The following is a 10,000-nucleotide window of genomic DNA, read 5'->3' on the forward strand; positions in this document are numbered from 1 at the left end:
ATGATCAGTGATTGTAGGATCTAGGCTAAATAATAATAATAATAATAATAATAATAATAATAACTTTTATTTGTATAGCGCTTTTCCTGCAAACGTTGCAGCTCAAAGTGCTCAAATCATGATATAATCATAATTTAATTATTTAATCATTTTAAAGGCAATATTAAAAAGATAGGATACATCCTCGTCCCGTTATAAATGTGGTGTTTTGTTTTATCGACACATAGAATCCACGACCCCCCCCACACACACACACACACACGCGCACGCGCGCACGCACGCACACACACACACACACACACACACACACACACACGCACGCACACACTGAACCATGCTAACGTTAACAACGCGGCTTGTTGTTGTTGTAGGTGTTGTCTTGGCAACAGCAGCAGGGAGAGCTACGTGAAGGTGAGCGGCTTTGACATCTACAACTTGCGCTTTGATTTGACATTCACCTTTTAAACTTGACTTGAATAGTTGTTGTTTTTGGTTTCAGTAGATGGAATGAGTTTTTTTACTTTAGCTATCTGCACTCCAGGACGATAGAAGGTAGCTTCGCATGGATTAGTTCAGTTCAGTTCACAGTAATAGCACTGAATATAGCACGTGACTTTTCCTGAAAACAGCAGCTTTCTGCAATGGGACAGAGCAACTACTCAACATCAACATCAATCAACAGTATAATGTAATAATAGACAATAAAGTTAATTTAAAAAACAATACAAATAACATAAGGTGAATATCAGCAGGAATTATAAATGATAAATTATGAATGTGATTATGGTATATAACCGGTGGGGGTCTGGTCCTGGTCTGGTCCTAGGTTGCATCCCTAATGTAAACTGGCAGTGCACTCCACAAGTTGGGTACATAAAATAAGAATGCAGCCTCACCAAATCTCTTCTTTTGTACATGTGGTACAACTTATTATATATACAATCTAATAATTATTATTGTTTTTACAAAATTGGTAAAAAATATATTTTATTATTTAGCAAATGTGGTACTCCTAAACATCTCTTCATCCCCACTACCCCCCTGTACAGTTTCTCTACTGTAAATAATAATAATAATAATAATAATAATAATAACAACAATAAATAAACATAATTCTTCCTTCTTCTAGCGTTGTGACTGCCAATGGCTCCTGGTCCTAGCATAGATTACTGTTTCTTATGATGTCTGATGGATAGATGATTCACCTACTTAGACTAATGTATTTGTTGGAAGTCTCTTTGGATAAAGACGTCTGCTCAGTGCCAAAAATGTAAATATAAATGTAAATGTGTGTGTGTGTGTGTGTGTGTGTGTGTGTGTGTGTGTGTGTGTGTGTGTTAGAATGCCTCCTAAGAAGAAGGGGGAGCCAGACGGTAAGCAGGAGGCCGTGGGAGCAGCAGGAGCAGAGGGGTCTGAACACCAAGGATCTGACAGAGACACCCTGATGCATAGAGAGTGAGACACACACACACACACACACACACACACACACACACGCATGCACACATTTTAACCATTTATTTATGTCCACATAGAAAAAAGACATACAGGGACACAAATACTAACGTTGCAGTTACTACACAATCACAATTCATGGACCAGCGGCATAACTTTCTTTCTTTTTTTTACACATTTCAGAGGTACAAGTAGCAGCGTCGCCGCCATATATGGCGGCTACCAATTACAGCAGAGACAGAGCAGTACTTTGCAAGGCGTTTAGCCTTCTTTTTGGGCATCCCCAGTTGTTGGAGCCCTCTTACGACCAACCTGTGTGTATGTCCTAGGCTGCCAAATATGAACACAAGCAGTCTGCATCTGTACCCTAGTTCTGAGATGGTAGTCAGGAGAGGTTGGTACTTAATGACCTTGGTCATGAAGGCTTCCTCTATGCTAGGGTCAAATGTGCAGGCTACCTCCAGAACGAACACCTCTCTAGATACTTCATTGACAACAACAACATCTGGTGTATTGGCCGACAAATGTGTAAAAGTGGCTGGGTTACTGCAGAGATGGAACATGGTGGGATTGACACAGGAATGTTTGTACATTCTCACTGAGGTTGGAAAATTAGATATGTCCTTTACTATCAAGTCCACTATTCTATCATGACGTGCTATGTACATTCCCTTGTAAACATAACAGCCGTTCAAGATGTGAGACATTGACTCACACACACACACACACACACACACACACACACACACACACACACGCACATATTATGTCATATGTGTCGTTTACTTTAAATTACCCTAGAGCTACTACATCACTGAATTTGAACTTAATTAAAACATCTAATAAAATGGTGTTTGTTGGTTTTCCTGTCTGTGTATTGTGTACATGTGTAAAGGTTGAATTCAGGTAATCTGGGGTATTGGGTAATGTGGGACCCCTAAGCTCCAGTGTGTTTACATCCTGTTCGAACAAAATCTACTTTAAAATGTCAGTCACATGACATCCATGCTAAATCTTTAAACCTGTAGTAAAAGTCCTGTTGACTAGATGTTGTCATAACAGGAAATAAACACAGTGGAGCTTAGGTGTCCCACATTACCCAATGTCTCAGATTAACCAAATTCATGTATTTCAGTTGTTCATGTAAACTGCCTTGTGTGTATCCTAACAAACTTAACAAACATGAGACATGCCAGGGGAGGCTGGTGGAGGTAGAACACCAGGGAAGGCTGGTGGAGGTAGAACACCAGGGGAGGCTAATGGAGGTAGAACACCAGGGAAGGCTAATGGAGGTAGAACACCAGGGAAGGCTGGTGGAGGTAGAACACCAGGGGAGGCTAATGGAGGTAGAACACCAGGGGAGGCTAATGGAGGTAGAACACCAGGGAAGGCTGGTGGAGGTAGAACACCAGGGGAGGCTAATGGAGGTAGAACACCAGGGGAGCCTGGTGGAGGTAGAACACCAGGGGAGGCTAATGGAGGTAGAACACCAGGGGAGGCTAATGGAGGTAGAACACCAGGGGAGCCTGGTGGAGGTAGAACACCAGGGGAGGCTAATGGAGGTAGAACACCAGGGGAGGCTGGTGGAGGTAGAACACCAGGGGGAGGCTGGTGGAGGTAGAACACCAGGGGAGGCTGGGGGAGGTAGAACACCAGGGGGAGGCTAATGGAGGTAGAACACCAGGGGAGGCTGGTGGAGGTAGAACACCAGGGGAGGCTGGTGGAGGTAGAACACCAGGGGAGGCTGGGGGAGGTAGAACACCAGGGGGAGGCTAATGGAGGTAGAACACCAGGGGAGGCTGGTGGAGGTAGAACACCATAGGAGGCTGGTGGAGGTAGAACACCACAGGAGGCTAATGGAGGTAGAACACCAGGGGAGGCTAGTGGAGGTAGAACACCAGGGGAGGCTAGTGGAGGTAGAACACCAGGGGAGGCTGGGGGAGGTAGAACACCAGGGGAGGCTAATGGAGGTAGAACACCACAGGAGGCTGGTGGAGGTAGAACACCAGGGGAGGCTGGTGGAGGTAGAACACCAGGGGAGGCTGGTGGAGGTAGAACACCAGGGGAGGCTGGTGGAGGTAGAACACCAGGGGAGGCTGGTGGAGGTAGAACACCAGGGGAGGCTGGTGGAGGTAGAACACCAGGGGAGGCTGGTGGAGGTAGAACACCAGGGGAGGCTAGTGGAGGTAGAACACCAGGGGAGGCTAGTGGAGGTAGAACACCAGGGGAGGCTAATGGAGGTAGAACACCAGGGGAGGCTGGTGGAGGTAGAACACCAGGGGAGGCTAGTGGAGGTAGAACACCAGGGGAGGCTAGTGGAGGTAGAACACCAGGGGAGGCTAGTGGAGGTAGAACACCAGGGGAGGCTAGTGGAGGTAGAACACCAGGGGAGGCTAGTGGAGGTAGAACACAAGGGGAGGCTGGTGGAGCTCCCCCAGCCTCCCCAAGTGTTCTACCTCCACCAGCCTCTACTGGTAAATACTGTTCATCTACATGATGCCTGAGGTGACTGTTTCTCTTGTTGTGGTTGACTGTTTCTCTTGTTGTGGACCCACAGGTATGCCATGCTGACAAACACCCTGAGCAACCTGAAGAGGAGAGTGGAACAGCAGTATCCTGTGGTGTGACTGTTTTGTGGTGTGACTGTTTTGTGGTGTGACTGTTTTGTGGTGTGACTGTTTTTGTGGTGTGACTGTTTTGTGGTGTGACTGTTTTTCTCCCGCCTCCCCCTCCACGTCTTCCTGCATGCTGGAGCTTCTCTTCAGGGTTCAGTCCTTAACTGATGATGTCATCAGACGGCGCGAGAACGAGTTCCTTCAAAGCGAGGCGAACCAGACCCGCATGGAGAGTGTGAGTTGTGAGAACAACCTCATCCCCCTCTCTATAGCTCCCTATATAACAACCTCAAATCAAATCAAATCAAATTTGATTTGTATAGCGCATTTCTTACAAGATGCAACTCAATGCGCAACCTCATCCCTCTCTCTATACCTCCCTATCCATCCCCCTCTCTCTCTCTCTTCCTCTCTCTATACATCGCTATACATCCCTCTCACTCTCTCTCTCTCCACACCCACCCATCCATCCCCCTCTCTCTCTTTCTCTCTATACTGTATACTGTCGCTTTGGATAAAGGCGTCTACTAAATGCCCAAAATGTAAAAATGTAAAATGTACATCCCCATCCATCTCTCTCTCTCTCTCTGTCTGTGTGTGTATGTGTGTGTGTATGTGTGTGTGTATGTGTGTGTGTCCTCCCTGCAGCAAGAGTACCTGTCGTACATGTCCAAGCGGACCCAGAAGCTCCAGAGTGCCATCGTAACTCTGAGCGACCAGCATTACCAGGACCTGGAGGCCCTGAAGAGGCAGAGGGAGGAGACTCTGGACCGCCATCAGGAACAGGCCAACAGTGAGTCAGCAGGAAGGGGCGCTGGCCAATGGGGAGTCAGCAGGAAGGAGCGCTGGTCAATGGGGAGTCAGCAGGAAGAGGCGCTGGGCAATGGGGAGTCAGCAGGAAGAGGCGCTGGCCAATGGGGAGAGAGCAGGAGGAGCGGGTATACTGATGAAGTAGACCCTGTGATGTATGCTTGTGTGAATGGTTTATAACAGAAGAGTTTCATTACGTTAGGGTTAGGTTTCGGTTAGGTTAGGGTTAGGTTAGGTTAGATTGGGGTTAGGTTAGGGCTAGATTAGGGTTAGGTCTAGATTAGGTTAGGTTAGGTTAGGTCTAGGTTAGGTTAGGTTAGGGTTAGAGTTAGGTTGGGGTTGGGTTAGGTTATGGTTAGGTTGGGGTTATATTAGGGTTAGGTCTAGCTTAGGTTAGGTTAGGTTAGGTCTAGGTTAGGTTAGGGTTAGGTTAAATTAGATTGGGGTTAGGTTAGGGCTAGATTAGGGCTAGGTCTAGATTAGGTTAGGTTAGGTTAGGTTAGGGTTATATTAGGGTTAGGTCTAGCTTAGGTTAGGTTAGGTTAGGGTTAGAGTTAGGTTGGGGTTGGGTTAGGTTATGGTTAGGTTAGGGTTATATTAGGGTTAGGTTAAATTAGGTTAGGTTAGGTTTAAATTAGATTACGGTTAGGTTAGGGTTAGGTTGGGTTATGGTTAGATTAGGGTTAGGTTGGGTTAATATTAGGGTTAGGGTTAGGTTAGGTTAGGTTAGGTTGGGGTTATATTAAGGTTAGGGTTTGATTGCGTTGGGATTAGGTCCTACAGTAACATGAGCCTTATCCCTCCCTGCAGAGCTGAAGAAGGAGATCTTGGAGAAGCAGAGTAACTTGGCTCTCCTCAACATTGAGATCGCTGACCTCCACCCCTTCAAGGTCTGACACTCTCACACCACCTAACACACTGTATCAATATCAATATCACCAGGTAGCAGGGATTATTTAATGTCTCTCTCTCTCTCTCCCTCCCCTGCCCCCCCTCTCTCTCCCCTCTCCCACCCCCTCTCTCCTTCCCCTGCCTTTCCCCTTCTCTCTCTGTCTCTCCCTCCCCCCAACCGCAACCCTAACCCCCCTCTCTCTCCCCCCTAACCCCAACTCTAACCCTAACCCTTCCTAACCATACCCCCCCTAACCCTGACCCCCTCTCTCTCTCCCCCTTAACCCCAACCCTAACCTTAACCCCCCCTAACCCCAACCCTAACCCTACCCCACCCGCCCCTCTAACAGGACCTGCAGCAGCAGCAGCTGGTCAGGATAGCGGAGCTGGAGAGGGAGGTGACCAGCATGCACTGCAGCCACTCGGAGGCCCTGCAGGGCCTGAACGCTGGCTTCCAGTTGGAGAAGGGGAGGCACGAGGGGCAGGCCACGAACAGGGTCCAGGCTCTCACCCTGGCTGCTAACAGGGTGGGTGTGGAACACACACACACACACACACACACACACACGCACACACACACACACACAGGGTCCAGGCTCTCGCCCTGGCCGCTAACAGGGCATGCACACACACACACACACACACACACTAACCACCAACACCCGCCCCCCTCTCTCTAGGAGGCGTCCCGCTGCCTGCTGGTCCACACCCAGGAGGTGTCGGAGGAGAACCAGAAGATGAGGGCGGGGCTGCAGGCGCTGACCCAGCGGGCCCACGGCCTCCGGGACCACCAGGACCGGCTCCAGGCCCAGAGGCAGCAGCTGCTGCTGGAGAGGGAGTACGTCAGGAAGCTGAGACGCCTCCGGGCGCCCCCCGCCACCGACTACCACCCCCAGACACTAGGGGGCAGTGGTGCAGCAGCTGTGCAAGAAGATAGGCCACGCCTTCTACCAGCAGCAGACACCTGATGGAGAGAGAGAGCGTGAGAGGGGGGGAGAGAGAGAGAAGGAGAGAGGGAGAGAGAGAGAGAGAGAGAGAAAGAGCGAGAATCCAAAATGGCTGCTTCTTCTTATGCTGCCATACCTTTTGTCTAAAGGCCACAAAACAATAAACTGGTTTCTAATGAATCTACGATAGTTGTTGTTGGAACACTTTTTCATGTACATAGGAACTACAGAATACACACAGGCAATTTACTTTACAATGAGCTCTGCGGCGACCCCTTGCCTGGAGCATAAAATACCAAATTCCAACAATTGACTGACAAGTTCATTGCATGGTAATGAAACAATACCAACATTATCAGTTTAAACACGTTTTGAAGCTACACAATGTTTGTTTACAACGACATTGTTTACACACAATGGTAAACGATCTTATGTCTTGTGGTTCTGATGGGGTTAGACATTTATAAGTTATGTTATTCAAGAATGGTTATATATTATTCATTTAAAAGTCCAAACAAATCTGAAATCCAGTAACATAACAATTACAAGAGCAGACACATGTGTGTTACCTGTTAAGTCCAGCAGGGGGCAGCACAGTTCAACCTACATTTACCCCCTAGACCGCCGTTTGCTACACAGACAAACAAGTCAGAGTCCACAGCAGTGGAAGTCGAGCAGACACCTATTTATAGAGGTTATAGGTCATAGAGACAGTTGTTTCACACAGCTCCAGTCTCTCTGTCCCGTGGATGTCGGATATCGGACACTCACAAGTCACAACAGAGTCTAACGTTAACTCTGTGGTCTACCATAACCCAGGTAAGGAGAGTGCGGGGGAGACAGAGGGGAGGGGTGGAGAATAGAGAGAGACAGAGAGAGAGGGAGGGAGGGAGGGAGAGGGAGAGTGAAAATAGGAAAAGGTCGTTGGGAGCAGATATTTTATATGATAGTATAACATCGTGATGATACAATACTAAATATAAGACGTGATCCAAGACTACACTTAAATAACGTCAGCACTAGTTTGTCCGCTTTTTAAAGGTCATACAAGCAAAATAATATTTCCCCCTAACCGTGTGACCGAGACCATGGGTTTAGTGCGCCCCCAGGCGACAGTCACACGGTACTGCTGCTGATCAGCGACAGCGGGAACGTCTCCGCCGAGGTGTCCCGTTCAAAACGTGACGTGAAGGACAGTAGTATTCGGAGCACTTTGAGCTACAACGTTTGCATGAAAAGGGCTTAAGTTATTATTATTATTTGTTATTAAAAAACGTATCACTATTGACATATGCCAATGTTGGGATCAATGCTTTCATCATTCATACCCTTCACATAATGAACACAGAGAAGCGCCTGAGTGCAGTTCAAAGGAAAACTTTAGGGAAGTGTAACATCAATCCCATGTAAAGGAGCATGTTGTGACCGGTTCGCTCCTCCCGTTCCGGTTTAACCGGGTCCACCACCCGGCAAAGGTTGCCAGATGGGGCGGGTTGCCAGATGGGGCGGGTTCCCGTCGAATAGGCTACTTTTGATCACCGTCTCCAGACGCACACTTCTCCTCCCACAGTTTGTTGTTGTTTACCGAATCAGTTCATATTTATCCCACAAGTAGACGAGTACAAATGTTGCTTATAGTCTGGTTCACGCCTGTTGTGGGAGAGTTTTGACGCCTCTTATGTTGGGAGTCGCTGTCATTTAATTTCAGAAGGAACGTTTTTGTTCCCTGTCTGTCTCGAAGCGCACGGCGACTCACTGTCAACAGTAGGGGGCGCTATTGTATTACCAACGACTGGGTACTGTGTGTGTGTGTGTGTGTGTGTGTGTGTGTGTGTGTGTGTGTGTGTGTGTGTGTGTGTATTCACTCAGATACAGATAAATCCCTAAAATGCCATGGAGAAGATGATGATGATCGTCACCAGTAGATGTGTGCTGTGAGGAGGAAGATGAGGAAGATGAGGAAGATGAGGGTGAACTCTGTCCACCTGGCGTCTCTCTCCAGAGGGGGGGCGGACAGCTTCACCAGGGAGGGCAGGCTGAGGGTGGGCAGGGAGGGGGGGAGGCAGGGTGAGACTACACACACGCACGCACGCACGCACGCACACACACGCACGCACGCACGCACGCACGCACGCACGCACGCACGCACGCACACACACACACACACACACACACACACACACACACATATTACACACGTGTAGTTTATCATAATATACAGTATATCCCGCTCCCCCTCCCTTATCTCTCTCCCTCCCCTCCTCTCTCTCTCCCTTCTCTCTCTCTCTCTTTCTCCCCCCTCCCTCTCACTCTCTCTCAGGAGTGTCTGAGAGGTGGTGTCGTCTGAGAGGTAACCTCCTCTTCATCATGAAGAAACCTGACCAGGTGATACAGAGGAGTGTGTGTGTGTGTGTGTGTGGTTATATGGGGGATGGGGGTTGCAGGGTAAAGAGAAAGAGGGATTTAAGACCTGTGTGTGTGTGTGTGTGTGTGTGTGTGTGTGTGTATGTGTTCCTATAGAACTCTGATCTAGATGAAGTGGTGGTCCTGGAGAGGTGTCACATTCTGGAGGCCAGAGAGAACAGTAAAGGACTCATCATTAGTAAGATACACACACACACACACACACACACACACACACACACACACACACTCACACACACATATTATAATTTAACACATGTTAAGATGTGAATGGTAGGCACTTGTTATAGGCGATATCCATGTCGGAGTTGACTTGTCTCCTCTCGTTTCTTGGGCTGCGTTCGTAATTTTGCTCTGAGAGCGCCGGAACGCATCCTAGGTGCAACTTCATAAAGGGACCAAGTAATTTGATTGGACAAGAGGCATTCCATGAGTGCTGATCAGATTTCCAGAGCGTATTTACGAACACAGCCTCGATTATCTCAGTTTTGAAATGATCTCTGGTAGCATTGCGCCGCTCTTTTCCCATTGACATCATGGTGTAAGTAATGTATAAATAAATGTGCTGAATTTATATGCCCTTTTGTGTTTTCATGTATATAATGCAGGGATGTTCAAAGTATTTTACTTTCAACCAGGTATCTGATTCTGACCACCTGTAGTCACTTACTTAATGTAGGAACTACCTAACCCAATTCTTGTTGCACTGAAGCAGGTGGTTGATTGACTGTGTGTACCCTTGTCTAAATGTAAGTAGTATCCTATGGTTGTCTAGTGGTGATTTTAGGATTGACTGTTTATACCCTTGTCTAAATGTAAGACGAAACTAACTGTGGATAAAGTCAACAAACACACGCG

General features: G+C 47.7%; 2 protein-coding genes across 2 annotated transcripts in view; both read left to right on the forward strand.

Annotated features, from left to right (window-relative positions):
• Nucleotides 1–4,200: 4,200 nt before the first annotated feature.
• Nucleotides 4,201–6,739, forward strand: LOC308169363 (coiled-coil domain-containing protein 166-like; the record flags this gene model as incomplete). Its single annotated transcript, XM_080544045.1, has 5 exons — nucleotides 4,201–4,305; nucleotides 4,719–4,863; nucleotides 5,691–5,770; nucleotides 6,122–6,298; nucleotides 6,452–6,739. The coding sequence occupies 5 exons, from the start codon at nucleotides 4,201–4,203 to the stop codon at nucleotides 6,737–6,739; spliced, it is 795 nt and encodes a 264-aa protein (XP_080400171.1).
• Nucleotides 6,740–9,043: 2,304 nt separating this feature from the next.
• LOC308169365 (inositol polyphosphate 4-phosphatase type II-like) overlaps nucleotides 9,044–10,000 on the forward strand; it is a 25,833-nt gene continuing 24,876 nt past the window's right edge. Inside the window, exons 1-2 of the mRNA XM_080544047.1 lie at nucleotides 9,044–9,103; nucleotides 9,239–9,320. Coding sequence (XP_080400173.1) covers nucleotides 9,086–9,103; nucleotides 9,239–9,320 — 100 coding nt within the window. The 5' untranslated portion in view covers nucleotides 9,044–9,085. The remainder of the gene's footprint in view (nucleotides 9,104–9,238; nucleotides 9,321–10,000) is intronic.

The sequence above is a fragment of the Nansenia antarctica genome, assembly GCF_963989245.1.
Source record: "Nansenia antarctica genome assembly, chromosome: 13".
NCBI classification, from domain to species: Eukaryota; Metazoa; Chordata; class Actinopteri; order Argentiniformes; family Microstomatidae; genus Nansenia; species Nansenia antarctica.